The sequence below is a fragment of the Catharus ustulatus genome, chromosome 11, assembly GCF_009819885.2.
Source record: "Catharus ustulatus isolate bCatUst1 chromosome 11, bCatUst1.pri.v2, whole genome shotgun sequence".
NCBI classification, from domain to species: Eukaryota; Metazoa; Chordata; class Aves; order Passeriformes; family Turdidae; genus Catharus; species Catharus ustulatus.
In genome coordinates this window covers 7,303,217-7,330,768 of record NC_046231.1, presented here as the reverse complement: position 1 = coordinate 7,330,768, position 27,552 = coordinate 7,303,217, and the positions used below count along the sequence as shown (strand labels likewise).

The 27,552-nt window shown below is 49.2% G+C and overlaps 1 protein-coding gene across 7 annotated transcripts in view; it reads left to right on the top strand.

Annotated features, from left to right (window-relative positions):
* Positions 1 to 7,309: 7,309 nt before the first annotated feature.
* Positions 7,310 to 27,552, top strand: part of PLEKHF1 (pleckstrin homology and FYVE domain containing 1) — a 63,947-nt gene continuing 43,704 nt past the window's right edge. Inside the window, exons 1-3 of one of the 7 annotated variants that reach the window (XR_004419053.1) lie at positions 7,310 to 7,377; positions 12,461 to 14,890; positions 19,718 to 20,269. Coding sequence is in view for 4 of the 7 variants with exons in the window: in XM_033069768.1 (XP_032925659.1) it covers positions 12,473 to 13,297 (825 nt within the window). In the remaining 3 variants the exon portion in view is untranslated. Of the gene's footprint in view, positions 7,378 to 8,097; positions 8,197 to 10,461; positions 10,619 to 11,031; positions 11,485 to 12,460; positions 20,270 to 27,552 lie in introns of those variants that run through there. The other 6 variants (XR_004419051.1, XR_004419052.1, XM_033069768.1 and 3 more) reach the window with 6 other exon arrangements.

Sequence of the window (27,552 nt, the reverse complement as noted above, 5' to 3'; positions counted from 1 at the left end):
CCTTTTTGTCCTCATTTATTTCAGTGCAGTGGCTGAAAGCCCAATTACAGCTTTGCTGCCAGGACTTCTGAGCAGTGGCTCCATCAATCCCTGTATGATTTTCAGATAAACATCTAAAAACTTGGATTTGCTTCCTCTGCCTTTAACCTGTGTGGAAAAACTCACAACACCAGAGGTTTGTGTCCAAAAATGAGACAGAGGAGTCCTGTAACTTTATTTGAATAAAAGGAGAGGCCACAGGCATTTCCCATGGGATCTCTCAAATCGTTGGGGAAGCAGTCCCCGCTTTATCCTGAGCTCCTGGCCACATCAGCCTTTCCCTTTCCCCACTGGCTGAGGTACTCTGAAGGTACAGACTCCCAGAACTGCCTACTCCATCTCCCCTGTAATACACACCCCCTTTATTTTTTCTTTTATAACAAAGCACTATTCATAACTGTATTAAGCCTTTGTTCTTTTTCTGTCAGGTCAGGAATTTAACACGGCCCTGGCTGAGCAGCAGTCCCTGTTAATTAGTAACATTTTCTAGAACCGATGGTTTCTTCCCTCGCCTCCTTATCTGTAAGTCCCTGGCCCTATCTACAACCAGATTCTCATGCTCTGTAAGGACACATTCATCTTATTCTTTTCACACATAAACAACACTCAGAGTCCTTGGGGCTATGAAAGCACTCTGCAGAGGTGTAAGGGAGCCCAGCTCCTCTACAGAAACTGGAAGGGCTTTCACACAGTTCCCATGGTCTCCACAGGTCCCTAGCAGAGCAGGGTCCCTTTTACAGCTGTAGCAGTTTTCCCAGTGAAACTGCAGGACTTGGGGACATCTCAGCCACAGCCAGTGCTGAGGCCAGCTGCGGGCAGCAGCACCAGAAGTGGATAAACCAGGCACCTAAAAGGGTTAATCCCTGTTGGACTGCAGAACCCACACAGGACCCGTGGGCACCACCTGCTCGGTGTGCTGCATGAGAACAGGAGCAGCACTGCTGTGCTCTCTGCTCAGAGCCAGGGCAGGCATTGACACAAGGGCAGCACTCCTATGGGCACCACCTGCTCGGTGTGAGAACAGCAGCACTGCTGTGCTCTCTGCTCAGAGCCAGGGCAGGCACTGACACAAGGGCAGCACTCCCCTGAGATGGTGCAAGCAGAGGAAATCTCCAGCAAGAAGCAGAAAAGGCCCCAGTGATGACTGACTCCTGTGTCTGCAAGATGGATGAGAATTTGAATTCCTTTGTAAGGGACCAAACATATCACTTAATAAAAACAAGGCATCCCACAATGAACCTCTCTTTCCCGTATTTATTCCTCTCTAAACACAGCAGTGCACAGATTATAGGAAATGGTTTTACATTTAACTTCAACCCCAAGTGGTAAAGAAACGGATTGTATCTCACAACGTAAATTTGCATCTACCATCATTTAATGGATGTTTTATACATGCTATGTACTACTGTGTTTTTATGGAAAGGCAAAAAAATTACTTGGGAATTTGTTTTTAATTAAGCAATAAGGCTCAATGGGGTACTGCTATCATGCTATAAAACCACTCCTGGGGTGTTATGAGGCATTTGGTCCAGATGAGTGCTTCAAATCACCCCCAGATTGTGATTAGATGATTGCTCCCTGGAGTTAATATTAGATGACTCTCTCTAGAGTTGTCTTATTGCTATTATAAAAAGTCCTCAACATGGGGAAACTAAGTAGCTTTTGTGCTTGAAGAAGATGAAGTTTGCAGTTTTGACTGTTGAGTGGCTGTGTGAGCTGTGAGGGTCTCATAGATCACTTCACCTATTTAGCATGCGTGAAAGATCATCTCGGGCATTTCTTTGACCCAAACAGTTTTACAATTAAGTGGCTTTCTCTTTTTTTCTAGAAGATGGAAGGATATAAAAACAGCAAACAACTCCAAAATAAAGCAATCCCAAGACAAGGCGCTGAGGAATTCGATTCAGAGATATGTATTACCGGCTTTATCTTTTTGCTGGGAATAATGAATCCTAATTGCTATTATGCTAATTGTATTAATGAAGGCTAATGCATGCAGGAGCGGCAAGAGATCCTCCCAAGTTGGGTCCATGAGGAGGTGCATGGCCTGAGGTGTTTGTGAGGGCTCCCAAGCTAATGAAATCAAACAACCCAAATGGTACCCAGTGCCTTCCCCTGCCTCCCCCCAGCTGCTCTTCAGTTAGAGAAGAAATATTTCATTCTGAGAACAGATAAAACAAAAAAAAAAAAACAAAGCAAAACCAAACCAAACAAAAAAAATATTAAAAAGAAAACAAAACCAAGGCATCCTGCACTTCAGTACATCAGTAAGAGAGAATCTCAGGAAAACGTTAACTCTTGCAAAACTCTCCCCAAAAGGCAGAATGTACTACCTGGATATGGACAATTCTTGCAGAGCATGAGCTGAAGTACAGAGCAGAATCCTCACCTCCTCCTTCAGATGTTCCCCAACAGCACCCACACACCTCCTATTACATAACATCCCACTGGTTTCTCAACCAGACAACAATTTTTACACTTCACAAATGAGGGCGTGATCCCTCATACATCCTCTGTGTCACATCTCACACATCCTGCCCAGCCCAGGCAGCAACACAAACTCTAGAAGCCAATAAACCTCTTCTACCTCAGAAGAAATCCCCAATTCCTTGTTCAGATCAGCACCTTCCACTTAAAGATCCAGCGTGTCAATGATGGGGATCTCAGCCAAGCTGAGGTTTGCTCTCTTGGTTTCCAGGATTTCAGCAGAACACCTTGGAAAAAATCCACACCACCTGACTGCGTTCCTTTATATTTGAAGATAACAGAAGGAAACAATGATTTCCATTTTTGTTCCCTTTTCACAGGGCTCTCCAAACCTGCACTCAATGCATGAAACTTCCCCAGGCAATGGCAGCAGATGCCTTCCTGGACAAAAGACACTGATGTGGGGCAAGATCCCTTACAAAGAGAAGGATTTTCCTTTCTGAGCAACACACACATTCAGCCTGGCAGCAGTTACAAAGGAAAGAGACCAAAGCATGTTCTCCACATAAATAGAAACTATATCCATAGGCAAAGCAGGGTTCAGGAATGACACTTTTATTTGTTTTTGACTAATCAATCAGTGATTTACATCTTTTTTGCATTAACCAGTGATTATCACACTCTTGTTCCCCATGCTTTTTTCCCTATTTCAATATTTGAAATGGCTAATCTACCTCAGTTTAGTCTTTGAAACACTTGCTCACCAGTTATTTGTTCACCATGATTTATCCTGTGCAATAAAAGCACACTGAATACAAGATCACTGTTCAGACAGAATAGCAGCAGTAGGAAAGGAGTGCAGAAGGATGTGCACAGAATGGTGCCTTCTGGAAGGAAGGCTGAGCTCAGAAGGTGCAGCACTCTCTCACAGCATGCTGAAAAATGCATTCAGTAACTTTTCTAGACACACCTCCTTTTTCCCACATTAATTTCATAATATTACATCCCTCTCTGCACCGAACACCCGCACCTCCTCACAGCTCTGGAATTTTATATTCTCTTACCTCAGCTTTTTCTCACCTTCACATTTTATATTTCAACTCAAGCCTGTTCCCACTGCTGGGGAACATTCCACAGAAACAGGGAAAAAAAAAAAAAAAGAGAAAAAAAAGAGCTCCTGCTTGTTTATCAGTGTGTGCTCAGCCATGCTGCCCCTCAGGAGAGCTCAAACTTCTGAGCTTGCCCTGTTGTGAATCCCTGCTCTGGGCAGTTCCTGGGTGCAACCTGGAGACTCATCACAACCAACCCACTGGACCCACACAGAAATTATTGATCATTACTGGTTGTTCAAGACTGAAGTTCCAACTCTTCAGCACTGTACTCATGTGACCTGGGAGCAGGGCTGAGGTCTGAGCAGGGAAGGGTGCAGCAAACACCAAAACAAACTCGTCACTTTAGAATCTGCAGATGTGAGAGGTTTTTCATCCTGGCACACAGCAGCTCTTGTAGGGATCGCTGAGATTTGTGAGCTGGGCCATGGTCCTGTGGTGGGACACACGGGGCTGTGAGTCAGGAGCTCTGGGGCACGCTCCTCAGCTCCCAAGTGATTCACTCTGAGCCAGAGCCCGTGTCTGCTGAAGACAATAGCGAATAACCCACTGCTCTGTGTCGGTGACCAAGCACCGTGTGACCAAACCAAATTCTCCAAAATGGAACTCCCTGGGAGAAGGGTACAAACCCTCACAGTTATTGGAATTTATGCTGCACTTCAAGATCCTGAGAATAAAGTGTTGCACACACACAAAGCACAGCAATGCCTCTGTAAATACAAAAGCATGTTGATTGAGTATTGCTGTATGCAAAAGGCAGAGGAGCAAGCAAAGGTTTCTTTCAGGAATACTTTCACCACTTGGACAATCATTTTGCAGCCAGGCTCCCAGAGGCACTCAAGAAGTGGGTAATTTCCTGCACAAGGGTTGAGAGATGCCCTAAAGGCACAAGAATCCTATGAAACAGGTTTGCTGGGCAGCAGTTTCAAGGCACGTGAGAATTTGAAAACTAGCACTCTGAAATTCCAGCCTGTACTGACAGAGCTGAGCATGGATGTGATTTCTGCACTGTTGGATTTGGAACAACTCATTTCTATGGCAGGCAGATGAAGCTGGTAGGGCTTCAGAGGCACAAATCAATCATGGCAAGTCACACATTTCTAGAAGAGGCTGATCAGCTGAATCCCCTGGGAGCCAGAGACATTCCTTCCCCCTCATACACCACACTCTCACTCAGAGCAGAGGTCACTCATCCCTACAAGTAACCTGTATGATGAACACAAGTTGTCTTATTCCTTCATTAGGTCACAGTATGCCAAGCTCAATTCAATAAAATCTCCATTGCTAAAAGCTGTCTTGTCCACTGATTAAATGCCCCATGTAGTTAATTAGTTAAAACCACTGTCTATCCTATGATCACAGTGGGTTCCTAACATCCCAAACTGAATCTAAATATTAAGTTTTATTCAAAAGAATTTTATCAAATGCCTGGGTTGTTTTTCCTTCTTTTTCAAACATGCACTAAACATACACAGAGCTGAGAATTTAACAGATGTTTTTGTTACTATTATAATCTAATCTTTTCCTGCAGGCTGTTGTAGTAATTTTGCCACTAGAAGATAATAAAAAAACATTTTCTCCCCTGCAGAGCTTACCTTTGGCTGACTCAGCTGAGCAGCTGCAGTTTCCTTTACTTGCTTGGAAATTATTGCATCCCAATTGGGCAAGATATTTCTGCTACTGAGAAACAAGTGGCTTTGGAGAAAATGCCAGCGGCAATCAGATAAAGTCTCTTCACCTTGCTCTAGTTGCATTAAAAGCTGGTAATTTGAACTGCAGCTTTTTCAAGTGGTCCCACATATGTTTGGTTTTACAGACAGGAAAAACAGAGCTCCTGAGTCTGCCTATCAAATAACTCTTAAGATTGCTGGTGAAATTCCCAGTTTGTATCTCAGTAAGGAATTCAAACAAGTGTGTAAGAGCTTCCAAAACAAACAAACAAAATACCAACAGAAAGTCAGCTCTCAATTGCAACTGAGATATAATACTGACTGTAAGCCCAAAGTGTATCTTATGCAACAGCTGCCTGAACACACCTCCACTTCTGACTGAAGAGGGGCAAGGGAAAGAACCTTCAAATCCCAGGTGGTTTGGCTGATGTGTTGTCCAAGCGAGTTTACTGAGAAACAACAGAAAAATAGACTAAAGTATTACATCTCAGTCATAAAGACTATGATTAAGATAACATGAGAGCAAATTCAGAATAATTTTAGCATATAGAAGGAAAAAACCTGTTTCAGGGTAAGCTAAGACAAACTCTGGCATATTTAGTTCAGTGCTTTGTCTATTTATAGTTTACAGATATTTACAGTTGGATCTTGTTAAAAGAAACACAGCATTCTGCAGAGAATTAATTTCTAAGCTGGGCAGATCTCCCCAGAGTTAGCAGACTGCTCTCAAGGCAGCCAGGACAGAGAGAGCTGGTACTCCAGCTCAACACAAACCAGTTCCCAGGAGTGAGAACCAGTCTGCAAAGGCAGACCATGCTCCTCCCACCAACACACCGTCCCACAGAAAAGGCAGGAGGACTGAAAAGACCCCACACTAAAGCCCTAGTGATAACCTGGATCTGTTCAGCCCAGCAGCCTCCCCTCTGGGCTGAGCTTTCTCCCAGGATTTTGGGGCTTTGTCAGTGACCTGATGGCCCTCTCTGTAGCCCTCCCTCCTACACTGCCAGGCAGCCACGTACTGCACTGAACTTAGTCCATGTCGTCATTTATCTGCTCGTCTGACACAAAAACAAAGTGTAAAGAAATAAGGTCTTGTGGAAACTCCCATGACTGCCAAGCACTTTAATTCTAAAGTGCACCATGAGCTTCCCAGCCCACATTATTATTACCAAAGAAAATGAAAAGCTGGAAAAAAAAATGTTTCTAATACCTTGACAGGTCCATCACCTCCCATTAAAAATAGAAAAGCTATTACAGAAAGTGAGCAAGTGTCTGAATTATAGATCAGCACAGGCCTGGGGTTGTGTGAGTGCACCTGACAAGGGCCAGAGCTCAGCCCTGCAGCACCTTCAGCTGTGCTGGGGGACACTCACAGCCTCTCCCAGTCCCACCACCCTCCTGGCATGTCATGGGGGAGGGATGAGTGGGTGGGAGAGAGGAATGCAAAAGATTTACCTGCAACGTCAATTTTGGTGTTAATAGGTCGTTCTCTACACAAACATCTGTAACTGTAATCACAAAGTGGTTAGAAGATGTGATCCAAAGCTTGGGAAGAGGTCTGGTTTCCGTTTCGGACCAGTGCAGTGTGTAGCTCTATCTATATTCCTCTTCTGAAGTGTAAAACAGTGGGGGTATTTTATCACTGAAACAATCTTTATACAGTGTCATCCATGTGTACCACTCTGCTTGATGGAATAAACTGAGATTAGGGCATGATGCAACTTGAAACCTAAAACTGCGAGCAAGCACACTGAGTTATGCTTGTGGGGCCGAGCGGAGAGTGTGCAGGGGGGTGGTGGATGGCAGCAGGGCACACGCAGCCGTGGGCACAAGCAGCTGTGGGACACACACACAGCTCCGGGCACACGCACAGTCAGTCCTCCGGGACACGCAGGCATGGGACACACGCAGCCAAGGGACACCCGCAGCCAAGGGACACACTCCCTCCCGCTCCCCCGCAGCCCGGGCACGGGCAACCCCCGCTCGCTCCCCCGCAGCCCCGGCAGCGCCGCCCGGCCCCGGGGCGCCCATTGGCCGCGGTGGCGATGGGCGGGGAGCGGCAGCGGGCCCGGCCCAGGAGCGGAGCGGATCGGAGCCGCTCGGCGCGGCCCGCGGGAGCGCTGGCCGGGCAGGTACGGGCCGAGCGGGGCTTCGGTGCGGGGCGGAGGGGAGGGGACAGGAGAGCCGGGGCTTTTCCAGCTGCGGGCCGGGGGGACGGGAGCGGTCTGGCGGCTCTGCTCCGCCCGCCGTGGGGAGGCCGTGTGCTCCGCCGGGGCTCGGCCCGGGGTCCCGGGAGGTGTGCTGCCGATCCGGGGGTGTGCTGCCGGTCTGGGGGTCCCGAGGGGTGTGCTGCTGGTCTAGGTGTGTGCTGCTGATCCGGGGGTCCCGTCCCGTCCCGTCCCACGGGACCCTGCGGCTCCGCGGTGTCTGTGGCGGCCCGAGCGCTCCCTCCAGAGGGACCGGCTGTGCCGGGGTGTTTCGGAGGGACCGGCTGTGCCGGGGTGTTTCGGAGGGACTGGCTGTGCCGTGGTGTTTCGGAGGGACCGGCTGTATCGGGGGTTTTTAGAGGGACCGGCTGTGCCGGGGTGTTTCAGAGGGACCGGCTGTGCCGGGGTGTTTCAGAGGGACCGGCTGTGCCGGGGTGTTTCGGAGGGACCGGCTGTGCCGGGGTTTGGGGACTCTGAGTTGCCGACTTTGCCCGTGTAGCGAACCCCGGGCGCTGCTCCCGGCGCGGAGCTGTAAGCGGGACCCGCTCGGTTCGTGCGCCTGTTCCAGAGGGACGCGTGAGCTCCCAGGCGCAGTGGGACAGGGAATTGTCGCTTCCCTCGGTGGCTCCCCCTCGGCAGCCGGCCCGTGTCTGTCCTTGGTCAGGGTCCGGAGAGCAGCGAGCGGGAGGTGCGGGCGCAGAGCCTCGGGATCGCTGCAGGGACAGGGAGCGGGGGGACCGAGGGGTAAAGCTCTGCCCTGACTTTCATGTTTTTCCTCCTCCCTCCCTCCTTCCTTTCCCTTCCTCTCCTCGGCGCCTCTGAGCCTGGCTGGCTCGAGGCAAGAGCCGCAGCTGAGCTCAGGCTGCCGCTGCCCGGCCGTCCCTTGCTCTGCCCTGCGCTGAGCGGCGGTGCCGAGAGCTTGGTAGCTCAGTTAGCCCATGTCCCACTGGGACTGGTGACATTCTTAAAGGCCTGATGTGACAGCCAGTCCCAAATGTACACGTGCTGAATTGGCTTCCTCATAAGCATGGCAGGAAGGGGGTTAGCAGAGCCTGCCCTCCTTACCCCTGCGGTTACAGCAGGCAGGGAAAGAGGGAAGCAAACTGAAATCCCCCCAGGCAGGAAGGGGAGAGGAACTTCATTCTGCTTGCTCTAAATGCCTGCTCAGGCAGCTGCGTCCTACTTGCTGCCCTTGGTGAGCAAGAGCTTATGCCAGCCCTAACTGCAGGAGAGATTTCTCAGAGCAAAGCAGAAAGAATGAGTGAGGGAAAGCTGCAGAGAGATGAGGCTCGGGGCATTTTCTGCTGGCAGCCCTCAGCGGTCATGTCTGGGTGCCATGGACCATCCCACGTGTGGTATGCATGAGGCATGCACTGAATGCCAAGGCTGTCAGCTCTGCCTGATGGCAGGAACGGAAGGATCAGGTAGAACAGCTCACATCAGTACACCTAAGCCTTAGATACATACAGACTTGAAAAACATACCCCAGGCTTGCTGACCCGTGAGCTTAAGTTGAAATGCTGTGCCTGGCAGGCATCAACATGGCTGTTTATAATCACAAGTGAACAAGCGCTCATTGTTAAGTGTTGTGGCATGCTTACTTCTGGAGTGGAGTGCCAAGCTGTATTTTTTTTCCTTTGAACATCAGTCATATTCACTGCATAGTATTTGATCACATGCAGAACCAGCAGATCTTCATGAAAAAAAACAATCCCAGAATCCACCATGCCAAAAACTTTATGAAAAGCAGCATGCCAGAACAACACATCCTGCTACCCTAATTTCATCTGGGTAAGCTGCTGCTGCTGCATGTAGTCCATGGGCATATGTAATACCTGCTAATAAGCATTGTGACCCTGCTAACCTGACACAGCAAACTTGAGCAAACAGGAAAAAATCATTTACCAAAATGAATAAAATAGATTAGACTTCATATCCTCACTTGGTTCTGAAGGGAGAGGCTCTCATCTCCCAGGAAAGGAGACTGCAGTGACACTCAGCAGCTATCTTTATTTACCAGATTCACAAAGTGCTTGAGTTCCAAAGCCAAACTGTGGATTATTTGCAGTGAGTCACAGTATTAACTTGAAATTGGGTTTTATGTGGTCAGTCAAGCCGAGTGCTGTGTGGAACTCAGGACAGGATGGATCTGGCCCTGGTGGATGTGAGGAGTCAGCCCCTCAGATGGCTGTTTGTCCCCCTTCTACCTGAACAGGGAGCACACAGAGGGATAGTGAGTTGTCCAAGTCTGAAGGCAGGCACTGTAAGTCCCACTCCTACTTTTTTTTTTTCTTTTTATTATGTGTAGGTGCTGTTCTCTAGTCACTTATGCCTGAGGGGGGGAGAGAGATGGAAGGGAAACATTCTGCTTTTGCGTCCCAGGAAAGCTCCTTCAAGAAATACCCTGGGCTAGAGCACTAATTTAGCAGTCTGTGCTAAGACTAACAATTTTAGTCTTGGCAGAGAAGATTTTCCCACGACAGAGTTGGCTTTTCTTAGGTTAACTCGTGGTATTTTAACTAGGTAGCAAACCAGAAGGTGGAGGAGTAAGGACATACCTGCAGGTAGAAGTCTGATGTGTAATGAGAGCTCACCTTCAGTGTTTTTCACACTACAGGGTTGTGTCCAGCCCCTTCTCCTTTTGCTCCATGCAGTAAGTCCAAGAGCTTTCTGGCCTGTGCAGGGACCCAGGTCAATGCAACAGCTGAAGCTTTCACAGCAGCAGAGCTTACACTCCTCTGAAAATGAGCTCAGGTTTCCTGGCTCTGTGCAGGCAAGGTCTTTATATCTGACAAAATATTTTCATTCCCACTGGAATCTGGTGTGCAGAGACCCCTAGAAATAGAGTCTGGTCAAATACCGTAAGCTATTGAAAGGTTGGGCCATGCTTCTAAACTATATAAAATAAAATAAAAGAGGTAGGCTAAGAGCTCCATAGCCCAGAAGCCTGAGGAAAGGAAACTGGTGGGACTGCTTTGGTTTATCCCATTCGGTGTTGCTGGTGCCAAAAGTTCTTGACAGTATATTATTGCATTCACAGTCTTTGCACACCGAGGATCCCAAGCTGTAATTTGAGTTTTTCCCTTATTATTTGTGTGTTCATCTTGCTCTTTCACACAGGAACTCCTCATCCAGGGATTTGTGGAGAGACCACATCCCAGGATAGGTGAGAGTCTGGGGAACCCTGCTCAGGGAGTTTGGTGCACAGTTGTTGACAGCAGTTTGCCCTGCCTGTTTGTTCTTCAGCCTAATTTGTGTATTTGAGAGGGAGAGGGTGAAAACACACGGTGCTTGTTGCAGCAGGGCATCTCCATACACAGATCCACGTGGGGAATGGAGGCTCTCTCCTCTCCAATGACAAGTACAGATCTTTGCCCAGTTGCTGCATGTCTGTGCCGTGGCAGGTTGGTTGGGGTGTGATTTCAGTCCCTGTTGCTGCAGTCAGCCCCTGGATTCCCCCTGTGGCTGCAGCCTGGCCAGGGCAGTCAGTGAATGTAAACTGCACACACACACACGAGTGGATGTGCCCCACACTGCCCAGCTCCATGCAGTGCCTTCCAGTACTTTGGGGCCCTGAGGATATACATCCTTCCCTCCAGCTCCAGCGGGATCCTGAGCAAGGCAGCTCTTCAGGAGCACTCACCACTCAGTGCCTCTCAGTGAAAGCTATTTCTGCAGGGTAGGTCACTTCATTTAGATCCCCCATGGCTAAACCTATGTCTTGGTCTGTGCCTTTTCCCCCAGAGAAGGAAGTCCTGGGAACTCAGAGGAATTGCCTGGTCTGTCTGCCAGATGGGTCAGGTGAGGGGTGCACGCTGTGCACAGCCTTCAGCAGCAGCTCTGTGGTTTCCTCCCAGCACAGCCAAGGGGTGACTGGGGGTGAGGGGAGAGGGTAGAATGTCCCACACACACAGGACCAGGCATATTGTCATCCTCCTCTCCCCTTTCCCTCCAACTCCTTGGCAGCAGGGACTCTGGGCAGTGGAGAGCAGCTCTGCATGAGTGGTTTGATGAACCATTAGCAATAGCAGGGTAAGGACACATTCCCCTGTGATCTTGGAGTGCCTCGTGATGGCTGAGCTACCTCTCTGCAGGAGGAAATGACTCACATTCCCATGGCCAGCTGGCCTTGGGGCAGCACCCTCCAGCCTGCAAGGGGCACCAAAAAAATCCACTTACAGGGAGAGCCTTCCTTACTGCAGACTGCCAAGGGCAGGCAACTGCTTTTGCTGCAGAGTTACCCTTACCTGGGTTTCCTGTTAGAACAAAAATACAGCACACTATCAAACCCCAGACTTTGTGAGAAGGAGGGTGCAGAGGTGTGGGAGAGGAGATGAGTGTGGTGCATTCCACTTCCCCTTCAGCACAGCTCACAGTGTTTTCAGAATGATGTGTCTTGCATTTGGAAGCGCCATCAGTCCTGAGATAATGGAGGAAAGGCTTAGTTTGTGTGGGTTTATTCCCATCATGAGGGCTTTTTTAATTTCTTTTTTTTTCACCCTTTTTGTCATGCATGCAAGACCAGCAGAAACAAGTGAAACCACAGGGTTTTCTTTTGTTCCTGCCTCAGCTCTTGCCCAAAATGGAGCTGTGGGAGGTGTGTGTCTATAACCAATCCTTGAGAAAGCAGGTGTGCAGTCAGAAACGGGAGGCTTGCTCTTAAGACCCTTTTATGCAGATCTATGAATCTGCATAAAATAAGCTTCAGACCAAACAGCTTTCTTTTCTGAGGGCACACTGGGAGACTGGTAAAAAGCACAACCAGGAAGACCTGGCTCTGCCTTCAGGGGCTTCTGTCGCTGCAAATTGAGCCATCCCAGTGTAGCCTGGGCTGTTGCAAAACGAGGTCAGAAAGTTTGAAGATTTTATTTAGAAAGGTAACAAACTAAAGCTCTGAGGTTACCTGTACCCCCAGACTGTGCTAGGAGCATCTCACCTGTGTGTATACTGGCTGCTCACCTTCACCCCTGCAGCTTCACCACTTCCCTCTTTGTTTTCCTCTCTCCAGAGTGAGCTGGAGATGGTGGACCATCTTGCAAACACCGAGATCAACAGCCAGCGCATTGCTGCTGTGGAAAACTGCTTTGGGGCTTCTGGACAGCCCTTGGCCTTGCCGGGCAGGGTCCTTCTGGGAGAAGGGATTTTAACCAAAGAATGCCGCAAGAAACCGAAGCCTCGCATATTTTTCCTTTTCAACGACATCCTCGTCTACGGCAGCATAATCATCAACAAAAGGAAGTACAATTCCCAGCACATCATTCCCCTTGAAGATGTCACTTTGGAGACGCTGCCAGACACCTTGCAGATGAAGAACCGTTGGATGATCAAAACCTCCAAGAAGTCCTTTGTGGTTTCTGCAGCCTCCCTCACGGAGAGGAAGGAGTGGATCAGCCATCTGGAGGAGTGCATCAAGCACCTGCTGACCAAGACGGGCCGGCAGCCCTGCAGGGAGCACGCGGCTCCCTGGATCCCAGACAAGGCCACGGACATCTGCATGCGCTGCACGCACACCAAGTTCTCCACGCTCACCCGCAGGCACCACTGCCGCAAGTGCGGCTTCGTCGTGTGCGCAGACTGCTCCAGGCAGAGGTTCCTGATGCCCCGGCTGTCCCCCAAGCCCCTGAGGGTCTGCAACCTGTGCTACAGGCAGCTGCTGGCAGAGGAGAAGAAGGGGGCACAGGTGGATCAGAGGCAGGCGGAGCCGATCCACTCTGCCACCATCCAGGGCTACGAACCCTCCAGCGGCGATGACAGCGACAAGTCTGATGAGGACAAAGCTGAGCAGTGGCCAGCAGACACAGAGTTTTATACCTCAGAAGTATCCTGGTCATCTTTCCACAGCTGACCTGCCTGGGAGCTGGTGGTGTTTAGACACTGGGGAGCCAACCTGTGGCCTCCAGTGCGTGTCCTTCCCGATGCTTTCTCTGAAGGCCATGCCTAGGAAGGTGGGTCTTGGCCCCTGTGTGTGGTGTCAGAGCAGAGGTGAGCTTACCCCTCTGAGAACACCTCATATGATGTGATCACAGACAGAACAGCTCTGGAGAGCACTGAGGACTGGGACAGTGCCCTATAGATCAGCCTTGGCCAAATGAGCTCACCTTCGGTGCCTTATTCTTCCTCTCTGCTAAAGCACAGCCACGTGAACTTCGTGTTTGAAATGTTTTGAGATTGGCTCTTGGGAGAAAAAGGAGCAAGAAATCCTGGAGTTGAACACATTGACCTGCTCACAGTGTGTTCCTCTGTCAGGGCAAGGGTCACTCTGGATGCCAGGAGCATTCTGAGATTCTCACTGCAAGCGTGCCAGCCTGAGGGAACAGCTGCTCATCCCTGCACAGTAGGGCCAGCACTGGCTCCTGTCTTCACCTGCATCTCTCAAGGCTGGAAGCACTAAGAGAACGGTACTTGGAATGCAGGGAGCTTGTGGGAGGCTCAGTGTGAGCAGCCCTGGCAAAGCACAGGAGCATCCAGCTCTCTCCCATGGAGAGAGGCCATGCCAGTGGTATGGGGCCAGGAGGGGGAAGGAGAGGGGAAAGGGACAGGGAAAATTACACTGAGCAGAGAAATACAGAGGGAGGGAGAGAAGTACTGCAGTTCACTCAATTAGGTGCAGAGCCCAGCTCTCAAGCACAGGCAGTTATACCAGATTACTAGAAACTTGAAAAACTCAAGCCTATCAGGTAAAAGGACAGCCCAGGGAACATTTTTTAGAAGTCTTTACAGATCCAGGAAAAAGCCCCAAGTTAAGATCCTGTGAAGTACAGCACTTCAGCTTCCTCCTGGGCCTCCTGCCCAAGGCATCGAATTCTCACTTGTGGGCTCACCTCCTGCCTTATCAGTCTCACGAGTCCAAAGTTAAGGTCCTTTACTACTTCAAGGATGGGAGCCAAAGACTTTATTTGAGATCAGCTTTGAAGTTCAAATTCAGTTAGAAATAAACTGTGTTTATTCAAGTATTCTATCGTAATGTAGCGTGGGAGTAAATATAGAGGAAATCAGACAACAGCAATTGTTTTGCAGCAGACATTTCTACAAACTCTATTATTACTTTTAGTATATTTTTGTATTGTGTATTTTGTGGTCTGGAAAAGCAACATCACTGGGAATACACTGCCAATGTTCTAAAATGTTTCCTTACCATGACCTGTTACAAGCAGTGCATTGCTTGACAGATGGCCATGTGTTTTTTAAAATTTCAGTTCAAGATAATTATTCTTACTGTCTTTTATGAACTGCTACTGTTCCAGTGAACTTGTATCACTTGACTGTGTGTGAATAAAGATATGGCCAACAGGAAGGAGCCAGGAAAACAGGACAATAAAGCATGTTATTACTGAACAAGAGTCTTAACAAGAGCTGGGATCCAGGCTGGCCAGCCCAGCACAAGCTGTGGCTCCTCAGCTGTGGGGAGACTGCTCTGGATTCTATTTACTGCTTAAAGGTAAGGGCATCAAATCTGGTGCTTCCTTTCTATTTATACCATCTGACTGACTTTTCCCAAGTCTTCTGCAGTCCCCTGCAGTAGTCTGTATTAATTGGAACGGTGTTTTTCCGGTGGGGACACAGCTCAGAGTGGGCCAGCAAACCTTATGACCTAAGCAGATGTTTTTAGGCTTTAAAGCAATAAGTACACTGAGTTCTGTTTTTTCCATCCCTCTCCAGGCTTAGTTCCTAACTCTGCACAGCAGTGATTGTTTTTACAATGCCTCCCACCCACCAGAAGGGTGTACATGCTATGCAAACATAAAATGACCTTAAAAATAAACAGCCATTAGAGTGGTTCACGAGCCAAAAATAGCCCAGCTGCTGAATCTGCATCCAATCAGAAATGTATGGCAGTTTCGAACCTAATCCTTAGTTCTATTAGAGATCAGCTTACTTCGTATGTTCAAATGTCTTAATATTGCCAGCCCCAAAAAAACTAGGAACTGCTTTTATGCTGTAATGAGGGACAGGCACGCCTCTAAAGAATGCCTTCTTGGTGAGCAAGAGCTTTTCTTAATCACAGCAGGAAAAAAAAATCAGAAAAAGCCAAACCAAACACAAAAAACAACCCAGCCCCTTTTCTCGGTGCATGCTGCTGATGGCTTTTGGGGCCATCACATCTTCCACCAACTGGAAGCCCCAAGAAACCACGAAGTTCTTAAACTTTTAATGACTATGTAAAAGGATCCTGCCCAGGAAAACATGGGGAAATTCAAACAAAGCCTCTCCCCCACTTCCTGAAGTTCTGTTGTGGAGCTCAGCACTGGGATTAGTGCCTGGGGCTCCTGGCTTCTGGCCTGCTGAACACATGGGTTTTAAATCACAGGCTGTGTGCTGTTACAGTCCAGCCTGGAGTTTTCCAGCCTGATTCTATCTCCAGTGTATTAATAGGGCATTTCCTGGTGGTTTGTGCTCTTTCTGTTTTAGATAAATAAAGGCCTTACCAGAGATTTATTTGCAGCTCCAGTGCTCACCTTGGGAAACATCTGCAGGCTGGAGGGTGTGTGGGGTCACAGCCTGCTCCTGCAGGGCTCCCAGACATGAGGTATGGGGATCGTTTGCCAGAAGAGGTTCCTTGCTGAGCCCTTCCCTGAAGGTGCCAAAGCCCAAAGGGCACAGCAGGGTGAAGGTGTCCCCATTGCACACCAAGTTGGTTAGAAGGGGAGGAAGAGGATGGCACTGGTGCAGCAGCCAGTCATGAAAGCTTAAGAGAAGGTAATGGGGAGATTTGCTCTGCAAATAAACTGAGAGGATCCAAAAGGAAAGCTGTGTGTTCTGCTGTGCCAAGGCACAGCTCAGGCACAGACCAGCTCCCAGCAGATGCTGACTCAGCACTCAGGGGGGAAAAGTGAGCCAGCTGCTCCCAGCAAGTCTTGTTCCCAGTTAGTCAAAACACTCAGTTTCTATCCAAGCTGGATTTCTGGCTCTGCCACAGCTCACAGTCTCTTCCAACTCACCACTGCTGCAAGGCAGCTTCTCATGTTCCTCACTCAGCCTGGATTTTTGATTAGGAGGAGGAGCTGAGGAGTGCACATGGTCCCAGCTGCTCCTGAGCTGTAATGTCTCCAATAAAAAGTACAGGCTTCCGTTTCTCTCTTTCTGCTCCAGGCCATGGAACTTTAAGAATGGTGCTGGCAGGAAGGAGATGCTGCACTGATGTCCCATCCATGGTGGACACAAAGCAGCTGCAAGAAACCCTTGCCCAAGACCTGTGTGCTGGAGATGGTGTCCAGGGCAGCCAGAGAGGAGCACAGGCTCCACACCAGGGTGTAAAGCACTGCAGGGGCAAGACCCAGACAGGTCTGCTTTATGTTCCATGTCACAGGCAGGAACAGCCCTGGTGCCGTGCAGGTGTGTGGGAGGGAGCCTCTCCTGCCTGTGACATCGTTCATAAAACCTCCAAACATAGCCGGTGCTGCTGTCCCGTGCTGCAGGTGGAGGAGAGGAGGCAGGCAGGGAAGGGAGGTGGTACGAAATGCTATTGAACCCTGAGCAACACCAAAGCTGGCATTTGACTTCAATTCCAGTAAGGGCTGGAAATGCAAAGCAGCAATGAGCAGGTTTTCTGTGAACCTCTCATGGAGAGTGAGTTATGCAACCTCCCCAGTCTGTTACTGTGGAAGGGCAGAGAAAAAGGAGGAGGGCAGCTACACAAAAAGTTTTACTTTAGCTGAGCTCTATTGTGCAGCACCTTCTGTGGCACACACCCTGGGGCAGAGCTGCTGCCAGCAGCCGTCCTGCTGCCTATGATCCTGCTGCCCAGACTGCCCTGTGCAGCCGGGGATTGCTGAGCTTTGGCCAACCTCTCCTTTTATTAAATCATAAACACAATGTGTTTTGGTGACAACCGATGGGAAAAATGGACTTGAGCAGGAAAAAGCATTAACACAAGGCCAGACAGGTCTTTTTCCCTCTAACAGCAATGAGAAAAAAAATCACATTTTTTACAGGAAGACTTACACATAAGGTAAAAACAGAGTCTTGGTGGCTTCATATCAAAAGGATTTCCAGTGTGCTTTTAGGAGTGCCCCTCACAGTCATCTCAGATGGCTCAGACAGCACCAATAGCAGGGTGAGAGTCAAAACCGACCCACAAACCAGAGCCACCAACACCCAGGTCACAGCTTCCTGACTTCCCTCAGAGCCTCTGACTTGATGAGTGCTCAGCAGCAAGTTAGATCCTCTCCAAAATGTCCTTGAGCCCCCCTGTTTCCTGTTTGAGCAGACTCTAAGAGCCAGGTGGTGCCCATAGAATCTTCCATATGCTACCGTAGGGCTTTGCACACCCCGAGAGCCAGCCCTGCTCCCCAGGCACCCAGTGCTGTCTGTGGGGCTGGGCAGCATCCTCCCCTGCACACTCCGGGCACAGGGAGCCTCACACTCCCTGCAGGGCTGGGCAGCATCCTCCCCTGCACACTCCGGGCACAGGGAACCTCACACTCCCTGCAGGGCTGGGCAGCATCCTCCCCTGCACACTCCGGGCACAGGGAGCCTCACACTCCCTGCAGGGCTGGCTCCTCCCTGGGGACAGGCTGCTGCTGACTGGCTGGGCAGGATCCAGCTGTTCGTCCTGCCACTCTGCTAAGCACAGCTGTGTGCAGAGCCCAGGGGAGCAGAGGCAGCAGCCGTGCTGTGCATGAGCCCTGCTGGGGCTCCGGCAGGGCAGATGCCTTCCCCCAGAGCTCAGCACAGACAGCCTGGTGTCAGCACATCCGTCCCGCAGGGTGTGAGCTGCAGCTGCATTTGCTCTTTCACCAGCACCAGGTTGGAGGCAGACGCAGCCCCTGCGGGCTGAGCAAGCCCCTGTGTCTGCGCTGGGTCCCACAGGCACTCGGGGTGTCACACACCGCAGCCATCTGTTTGCAAGGAAAAGCTTTGATGATGAGGGGTTCTACAAAATCCACTGGCAAAGAGCTGTTATTCTGGGGGGGATGACAAATGGAGACTGTCACACTTGGCTGCTTCAGGATTTAGCAGTGCTGCTGCTGGTCCCTATAATACAGCAGTGGAGGTTGTTGCCTCCTTAAAAACGGGATCTGGAATGCAGCTGGTGTAGCCCTGGAGCAGGGGCAGCCCTTACAGCACACCCTGGAGCCTAAGGACAGCCCTCGGGAGCAGCTGCGCTGCCGCACAATCAGCAAGTGAGCAGCGCTCACAGCAGTACCATCCTCCCTCTCTCCTAGGGATGCTCAGCAGCCAAAGCCCAGCCACGGCTGTGGCACAGAAGGGAGAAAGGATGTGTTCGTTGGTTGAGACCTTACAAGTTAGAACTCCACAGAGCTTCCCCGATTTCAGCATCCTTCAGGAGAAACATCTGGGCAGTGCATGAAGAATGGGGGAGCCCCCAGCACTGGAAATGCTGAGACAGAGATCCTGCAAAACAAAGCAATAGCATGACCATATCTTAATGGCAACTAGCACTTTAAAAGGATGTGACTAAAGATTTCCCTCTTTAAAAATATGGCCTAGTGCTTTGGGTTCTGGTGGCTTAAAGACATTTTCTCTGTGGTGCAAGTAATAAAGGCATTTGGTTTAATTTTTAAGTGGATATTGCAGTTTTGAAATCATGAAGTAACTGATTGCAACTGATGGACCAGGAGAGGTCAGGTCCTCTGCTTAATCACTTGTTTGTACACGGGAAAGCAAGGAGAGAGGAAGGCTCCACTCCTGAGCAGAACAGAGGACACAAAGGCAAATGGGCAGGTCTTCCCTAGCACAGGAAACCCCTTTTGTACAACACAAAAAATGCCACACTGTTTGCAGAATGTGATTGCTTTGGCAGTTCATGTGTTTTATTTTACTCACAGTAGCACATGTGCTGGCACAACACTGCAGGAATTGGGAGAACATGAAAGCAGTTTTACTAACCCAGAGCCAGAGTTCATCTCTCTCAAAATCGTGAGGGGCAGCATCTAAGACACACCTGCAGACCAATACTTCTGCTGCTCAAGTCTCTTGTCAGTCTGGTGAGAAACTTGTGGAGGCAGTGGTTGGCCCTGTGTGACCAGTCCTCCCTCTCAGTCTGCCTAATCACTTTCTGAACACATTTTTGTTTTGGCACTTCGAGCATCCTGTGCCAATTAGCTCCACAATTCCCCATCACACTGTGTGAACAAGCACTTCCCCTCACCTCTGCCAGTTCAGGGGGTGCACCCTGCTTTCTATACCACAGCATTGTTTCTCCTATTCATCTCTGTGCCAGTGACAGCTGTGACAAAATCTCCCTCTGTTAGTGCCTTTTCCAGGTCGAACAGTTTAAACCAGCCCATTTCTCTTTACACAGGTGCCCTCCCATACAGTGTTATTCTTCTCTGTACCCTTCACAGCTCTGCAATGCCCTCTTTGGCTCCAAAAGGACAAATTCCAATGGACCAAGCAGGCTGCACAGACTATTCAAGATGTGGCTGCTACCTGGATTTGTTCAATGACCTAAGTACATTCACTTCTTGGTTTCCTTTCCCATCTGTCCTAACCTTCTTATTGCCTTCTGACTCACTGCTGAGCACTGAACTTGTGATGTCAGAAATCTGTCCAGTGACCTCAAGCTCCTTCCTGAGAGAAAATAGGTCAGCGCTGTGTAGTCAGGGTTATCCTCCTGTGGCACTTGCCAACAGGCAGGGTTCTGCTGACTGCAGGCTCACGGCAGTGTTTGCAGCTGCTGGCAGGCGCTGGGGTGCTGTGGGAAGGTGGCTTTGCTGCCCAGTAAGGTTCTGAAATCTTGCAGATAAAGCAGAGCATCCCCTCTATTCCTCGCCTTGGCAGCCCAGCACAGCGTGACCTTGTTTTCCTTTGCGAGCAGCACCCAGCAGGACAATCCTGTACAGTAATTTCACGACCATAAGGCGCACCGGACTATAAGGCGCACCCCCTGGGAGTCGGCAAAATTCACAATTTTGTAGCTCATATAAGACGCACTGGACTATAAGGCGCACTTTTTTTTGCAGCGAGGCTCCGCCCCCAGCTTCCCCCACGCGGTTGCTGACCGAGGCCCCGCCTCAACCCGGCCGCCATTGGCCCCCAGGCCCGCCTGTATCCGGCTGCCGCGGCACTGCCGGCTCCCCCCATGGCTCACGGCTCACTCTTTCAGGGTGGCAAATGTCGCAACTTTGTCCATTATATAAGGGGCATGGGACTATAAGGCGCACTTCCGGGTTCGGGGGAAAATTTTAGTCAAAAGGGTGCGCCTTATAGTCCTGAAATTACTGTACTTGGAACGCAGCACCAGCAGCACTGAGCTGGGCTCTTTGCTAAGCGCAGCAGTGCTTGGGTTTAACTCAGGAGTACCAGGACTGCACCCTCCGGGCAGAGTTAGAGATGGTGTGGCTGGAAACGGAGCTGCTGCGAGACACTGCAGCCACAGAAGCACTTGGCATGTGCAGCTTTCCATGAATTCCCGAGTTCCCAAAGAGCAGCCGAGGCTAACCGAAGGGCGTGGGGCCGCTTTGAAGCTGCTGGGGTGTGAGCAGCCTGTAGCTGGTTAATTGATTTCCTGGTTGCTATCTGCAGACACCATCCAATTTTGATCTATTGCGTAACAATGCAGCGCAGTTACATTGGGCACAACACAAACACATACCTTTGTCACGAGGCAGCTTAATTAGCTAGTGAGAGCAGAGCACTTTGAAGACATAAACCACTGCAAGAGTGCTCCTTATTGTCCTGGCTGGTACTTCTCATTAGCGGCACGATGTGACGGCTGATCTTCACCCCACACTCACCAGGGATGTGCTACTGCCATTGTCACAGCCCCAGTCCCACGGGCTGGGCTGAGGACATGAAAGTCTGAAATTAGGATTAGACTCAGCGTCAGCACAGGCTCCTGCAGAGTTAAACTTCAGCCAGCAGAAAGCCTTAAGTATGCAGGCGGCTGCCAGGCGATGGGAGGCTGTTCGCTGTGGTTATGGAACAAATATTTTTATACACAGATTCCTGGAGAGAACGGCTGGAAAAAGCATGCGAACCCCTCTTATGGAAGCCAGCAAAATCAGAGCCAGGAGCCTTCCTCACCAGCACCCTTTTATTACCTACTTTGTTCCTGCATAAGCCATTAATAATCTGCAGTTTGGTCTGCTGCATGAGTTGTAGCTCACAGATGGGCACAGAGCAGCTGATTCCTACTGATACTTCAGCAAGTATTCTGCTTCAAGCTACTATTTTCTGGACCATTTTGCCCTATCCTCTGCTTTGTTGAGTAACCAACAATTGCTCTTGCACCCCGTCTCTCTCAAGCCCGAATATTGCATTCAGATTTTCTGTCTTTTGTATCTTCCACTGCTCTAAAAGGGAGCAAGTTTTTAACTTAGGATTTTGAAAAACTGGTTAGGTAGGGCTTAAAATGTACCTGGAATAGCCAGGTAGAAAAGTGAGATGGCCCCCTCATTTTTGCCCCAAAAGAACAGGATTTGTAGAGCCGGAGCGGTCTGGATAAATGTAGGTAGCAGTCAAAAATCAGAGTTGCCCTGGGCTCCTTACTTGCAGAAAACTTCCATTAGTATCAAGCAGAATTGTCTACCAGGAAGAGGGCAGAAATGGAGAATTGGACAGTTAGCTGGGTGAGAACAAGAACTAATTTTGAGAATCTATACCAATATCAGAACAATGAGCTTACCTACACCAAAGACAGGCTTTACCCACGTGGAGGGGAGGCAGATCTCCTCCAGCTGTGAGGGAATGCCAGCAATGGGGAGGTGTAGCTGAGGCTAAACACACAGCTGCACTGACTCCATGGTCTCTCCCACTGCAAACACTCTGTAAATGATCTCTAAATGTGTAGGAGCTGATTCTGATTCTCTAATTATTTTGCCTTAACATCTCAGCACAAGGAGCTGCTCAGGGAGCTGTAGCAGGGCAAGGTAAAAATAAGACCTTCAAAGCTTTTGAGTTTTTAGAATGAACCCAAATTACAAAGATTATTCATCATATCTCACTGACTGATACAGAAATAACAAACCCCTCATTCTGTCTCCAGATTACATGTACAAAGTAATCTGAGAGTGCTCTACTCCAAAGCAGCATGTCAGAGCATAGGACAGATTTGATTTCACCCTAAATTACTCCTGCCTACTGAAGCTGATCAGGAAATAAGGAATACAAAACATTTGCATCCTGTTAGACACTCCTGTACAGGGTCTAATTAGTTGAGGTCAAACATCAGTGTAAATCTGCCACTAAGAAAGTAGCTACATTTCAAAACTTAGCAGTTTCTTCTTTGTCCTGATTGCTGTGAACCTCTACTAACATTTATTACATTCCTTCTTTGATGCTCAAGTCCTGACTGCAGGATCAGAGATTGGTTAGCTACAGAACAGTGCTATCACATTTCTGTAACACATCATTTCCTACTGATAGATTACAAAGTGTTTAACAAAAAGCACATTCAGGATCTAGATGGGAAGTTACTCAAGGTCACCCAGCAAACAAGCAGAAGAGCCAGAGGAGGTGATAGATCTTCTGAGACCCAGCAGAATGGGCTTGCCTCAAAGGCACTCTGCTTTCCCTGCTGACAGCTGAAGGGTGAGCTCGGGTGAAAGATCAGCAGTGACTTGGAGGGAACTGCAAAGGTACATGTGTCCAAATGCAGTGTCTGTACTGAATGTGTAAAGCTGTCATGTTCACGCTAAATTCTTCCTCCTGAACAGTCATCCAAAGAAATGAATGCCTTCATTTTTTGCAGACTTCAGAATAATTTTATATATTTACCTCATAGGCTCTTCTGGAATTCATAAATCAGGCTTAATGAGAAGTATTAGCCCACACTTACTGCAATTACATGATGAATGTTTGATTTCTGGCTTACAGCCTGAAAAATACATAGATTTCTGTGATCTCCAGAAAGGTAAAGATGAAACCTCATGTTTTAATTAGGGGCTAATAGCTTTAGTTCACTTCAATGCAAAGGCCTTTGGTTTTTTAAAAGCTTTCCAACCCCGCTGAAAGGCTGCTACTCAATTAGTCTGGAGTTATACATCAGCTGATCAAGCAGTGACAGCCTAAGCTATTGCTTTCCGTGCAAGAGCTTTTAGTTGGGGAAAAATGCACTGCTTTTACATCCTCTGGCTGCACCAGCACTGCCCAACAGCTGATGGAGACTGAGCTCAGCAGGTCCTACCACTGCAGCTACACAGGATCAAACCCCTGAGCCTGCCCCTGTGCCACCTGTGAGCACTGTGGAGCTGCTGCAACTCTGCAAAGAAAAAAATGGTGACATTTAATCTCCGTGTGAATCTGCACAGTTTTTAACAGGAGTATTAATTTTGGAATAAGTGATTGGAAGTGTGTGTATGTGAAAGCAGCAGAACAATTAACAGAGAGGCCTCTCTGGATAGTGAGGGATGCCATTCCATCAAATAGAGGATTCACTCCTGCTGTCCAGCCCAGGAGGCCCACTGGTGAGAACACAGCACAGGCAGCTCCTGCAAAAGACCCTGCACTGACAGCAGGACAGTGCTCCACGAATGCCAGCCCAACAGGCCAAGGGGCACACAGGAAGGCAGCAGCAGTAGGATATAAAAGATAACCAAAAAGAAAGAAAAGATTTGTCCAAAAAGTTAGCTAATCATTGACAATGAAGAAGAACCAGGAGATGAAGTGAGGATTTGACTCATGATTCATGTTGTCCACAAACAAACCTGGCCAGGCCCTCTGAGCAGGTATGCAAGAGAGTATGGCTCTGTAAAATCAATTTGATTAATGACTTTGAATATTACAATCCCCTTCCAAATATCTTCCACTGAGTTTTGTAGCCCCAAATTCCCATAAACCAACCATAGTGAGAAAAAGCATGGTCATCTCCACTGGGTTACAATCATCAGAGGGATGTTATCTGAAAGAAATGTGGACACACACAATAGCTTTATGTACTAAACAGAATTGTGCCTCAAAAATTGAGCTACCCTGGCCCACCCAGCCCTCTGCAGTACAGGGTTTCCTCCTGAACAGGTGAGTGTTAGTTGGAGCAGGTGATGGCACTCATTCCACCCCACCTGCTGGAGCACATATGGCAGGAGCTGTAAACTGTGACCTGTGAGAAGAGCAAGAGTCCTGCCAGGGCACAGCAGCTGTAACCAGGCTACAGCACACAGTACCACACACCACACTGCTGGAACCATCTGAAATTATGTGAGAAACAAACACTGACAACATGCTGGTGGGATCACATGCACTGTTACTGTCACTCAGCTCACCAGTTGGGTGCTGTCCTCCTGGGACAGCTGGGGGGGAAGCTGAGTGAGTGTCCCAAGCCATCCAGCAAGCTCTTGCTGCAGGAGAACATTCAGCCTCCTTATACAAAGCAGCTCTCCAGCCCGGCCTGCCCAGAGCCAGCAGGCAGGGGCTGGGCAGCAGCAGCTGTGGGGAGCCCCAGCCCTGCACGGGAAGGACAAGGACAGGCGTGTGTGCCCTGCACAGATGGCTGCACAGCACCCCTCCTGCCAGCAGCCCTTCAGAGCCTCCTGGAGGGGAATGGGAATGGTCTGCACAGCATTCCCTCCTGCCAGCAGCCCCTCAGAGCCTCCCGGAGGGGAATGGTCTCCTTTGGGAATGGTCTGCATAGCAAAGCCCTCTGCAGGTGTGGGTGTGCAGCCCTGCAAGGACAGAGGCTGTCCTTGGAAAACTTGCCCACGGAATGCTAATCCCTGGTACTTTTCTGCCTAAGAGGTGAGAGATGATGTGATAAATATGATGTGAACAGGCTGAGGCAAGAGCCACCCTCCTTTGTGGGGCACAAAGAAATGCAGCCCTCCAGGAAACAAACTCCTCACTGACTTGCCAGTTCCACTGTGGACAATCTGCCTTTGCAAACTGGCTGCTGCTCAGCTCACCAAATCCAGTCCTTCAGCAATCAAGAAGTAAACCGCCCTCGTCTGCCTGATTCTGTATTTTCTCACTATAATTAAATGTGACATGCAGCTGCAGTAAATATTTGTGCTGTCACAGCTCACATATGATAATCACCAAAGAGCCAACTTGCAGGGAATGCATATAAATTCTAGACTAGTCTGTAGTTGCGCTGATATTTTTAGTCTAATACAAATTCACTAAAGCTAGAAATTTGACAGAGTAAGAGCCAAAAAAGAATGCAACTTTACTTTTCATAGAAAAAGGTAACTGTGTTATCCAGATACAGAGGCAGAATGAGGCTGAGTTTAAGAATTAATCTGATTACCACTAGATGGCACATCTCAATTACTAATCTGTATTTGAATTCAGGACTGCCTTTTAAAAAAGCACATCTATTCCCTGTCCTTGCTAACACAACACTTTTGTTACTTTCTGTTTTTGAAATCAGAAAACTTAAAAAAAAAAAAAAACAAATTAAAAAAGAGAATTTTAAACTAAAAATACACCATCTGCCAGGGAACCTAACTTGATTCTGTCACGTCTATAACCCAACCAGGTAAATAACCAGCATCACAGATGCTTTCTTTATACAGGTATGTACATGTCCCCATAGTGCCTCTTTCAGCTCCTTCCCAAAACTGCTGGCACTGTCCTGCCTCGTTTCCTAGGCAATGGCAGTGCCTTACACTCAGCCTGGACATCATGCAGCTGGAATGGATTTCAGAGGATGCCATCCCTCGCCTGTGGCTATTTCCAACACCAACAAGGGTTGCAGCGATGGGCAGCCACATCTCTACCAAAGAGCAGCAACAGATGGATATTAAAACACTCTGGTGCAGCTGCTCTTTGCCCTCGGACCGTCAAATCTGCTGAAGGGTGCTTATAACTCGCTCCAATTCCCACTTTAGGCTACAGACCAAATATCATGGTGACCTCGACATGACAGCACAGGGTTGCAGTCAGAGCACTAAAGGTGCAATTCTTCCTGCAGCATCCAGCAATATAAACTGTCACAAACCACTGAAACACAAACAACAACATCTTTGGGGTTGCCATGCTCATTTTCCCTCAGTAGTTAAGTATCAGGGTGTCCATCAGAAGTGCTCATTTCCTAACTCTCTTAAGTCCAAACTCAGATGAGATGAGCACTTGAGTTCATTTCTGTTCTTCCATTGCCAGCAGTGAAATGTGTTTCAGACCACTCTGCAAACCTACTGCTACCACTTTGGAAACAGGTACCTGCCACCTTCCAAGGAGCTCCAAGAGCACGAAACCTGTTAAATAAAGAGAATGAACAGAATCCAATTCCTTTCTTCTGGTTCTACTCCAGTCATCTGAAAATCTCTAGAAGTTAAATTTATTGTAATGACTAAGAGCAGGCTCCTCTGTGGCATAAAGCTTCTCAGGAGCTCAGCAGCAGTGGGGTTTGACAGAAGCTGGGACTGTTCTGTACAGAACTCTGAACTACTTGGACCCAAGTTCTGTTGGCATCCATATGCCACATGCCCTTTAGTGAAGGCTAAAAGAGTGTACAGTAATTTCACGACCATAAGGTGCACTGGACTATAAGGCGCACTTTTTTTTTTGCAGCGAAGATCTGCGCCGCACGCAACAATGTAACGAATTAGTAACAGAATCCCAGGATCGTGGCGTTTACCGGAACGTGCTCAAATTGGAAACATTTTAACAGATAGGTGTAGCCTTTAAACGCAGCCCCAAGCGCCCTCTCGTTGCACGGGCGGGCCCCGGCTCTCCCTCCTGCCCCCGGCTGGTGAGGTGGGGCTCAAGGCGGCCGTGGCTCGCGGTGGCCACGGCTCTCACCTTGGGGTTGCTGCGGTTCAGGGCGGCGCAGCGCTGCCCGTTCCCTCTCTCCCTGTGCGGCTTCTGCTGGCCGGGGGCTGGCCGCTCCCACCGCCCCTCGCGGCTCAGCGCTCCTGTTGCGCCGCCCCCATTCACGGCTTGGCTTACGGCTCACAGGTTTTTTTTGCAGCGAGGAGCTGCGCCGTGTGCAACAAAGTAACGAATTACTGGCAGGTGCTCAGTTTGCAAACATTTTTCACAGATTGGCGTAGCCTTTAAACGCAGCCCCAGGTGCCCTCCCCGTGCCGCAGGCCCCGGCCCTCCCGCCCGCCCCCGGTACCGGCTGGCGTGGCTCGCAGCTCCTGGCTACCAGCGCACAGCTGCGGGTCCTGGCTTCCCCTGCCCAGTGGCCACAGCTACCGTGGGCCCAGGCACTCCTGCCCGACACTGGCTGGCGCAACTCGGCTTGTGGCTCAGCCG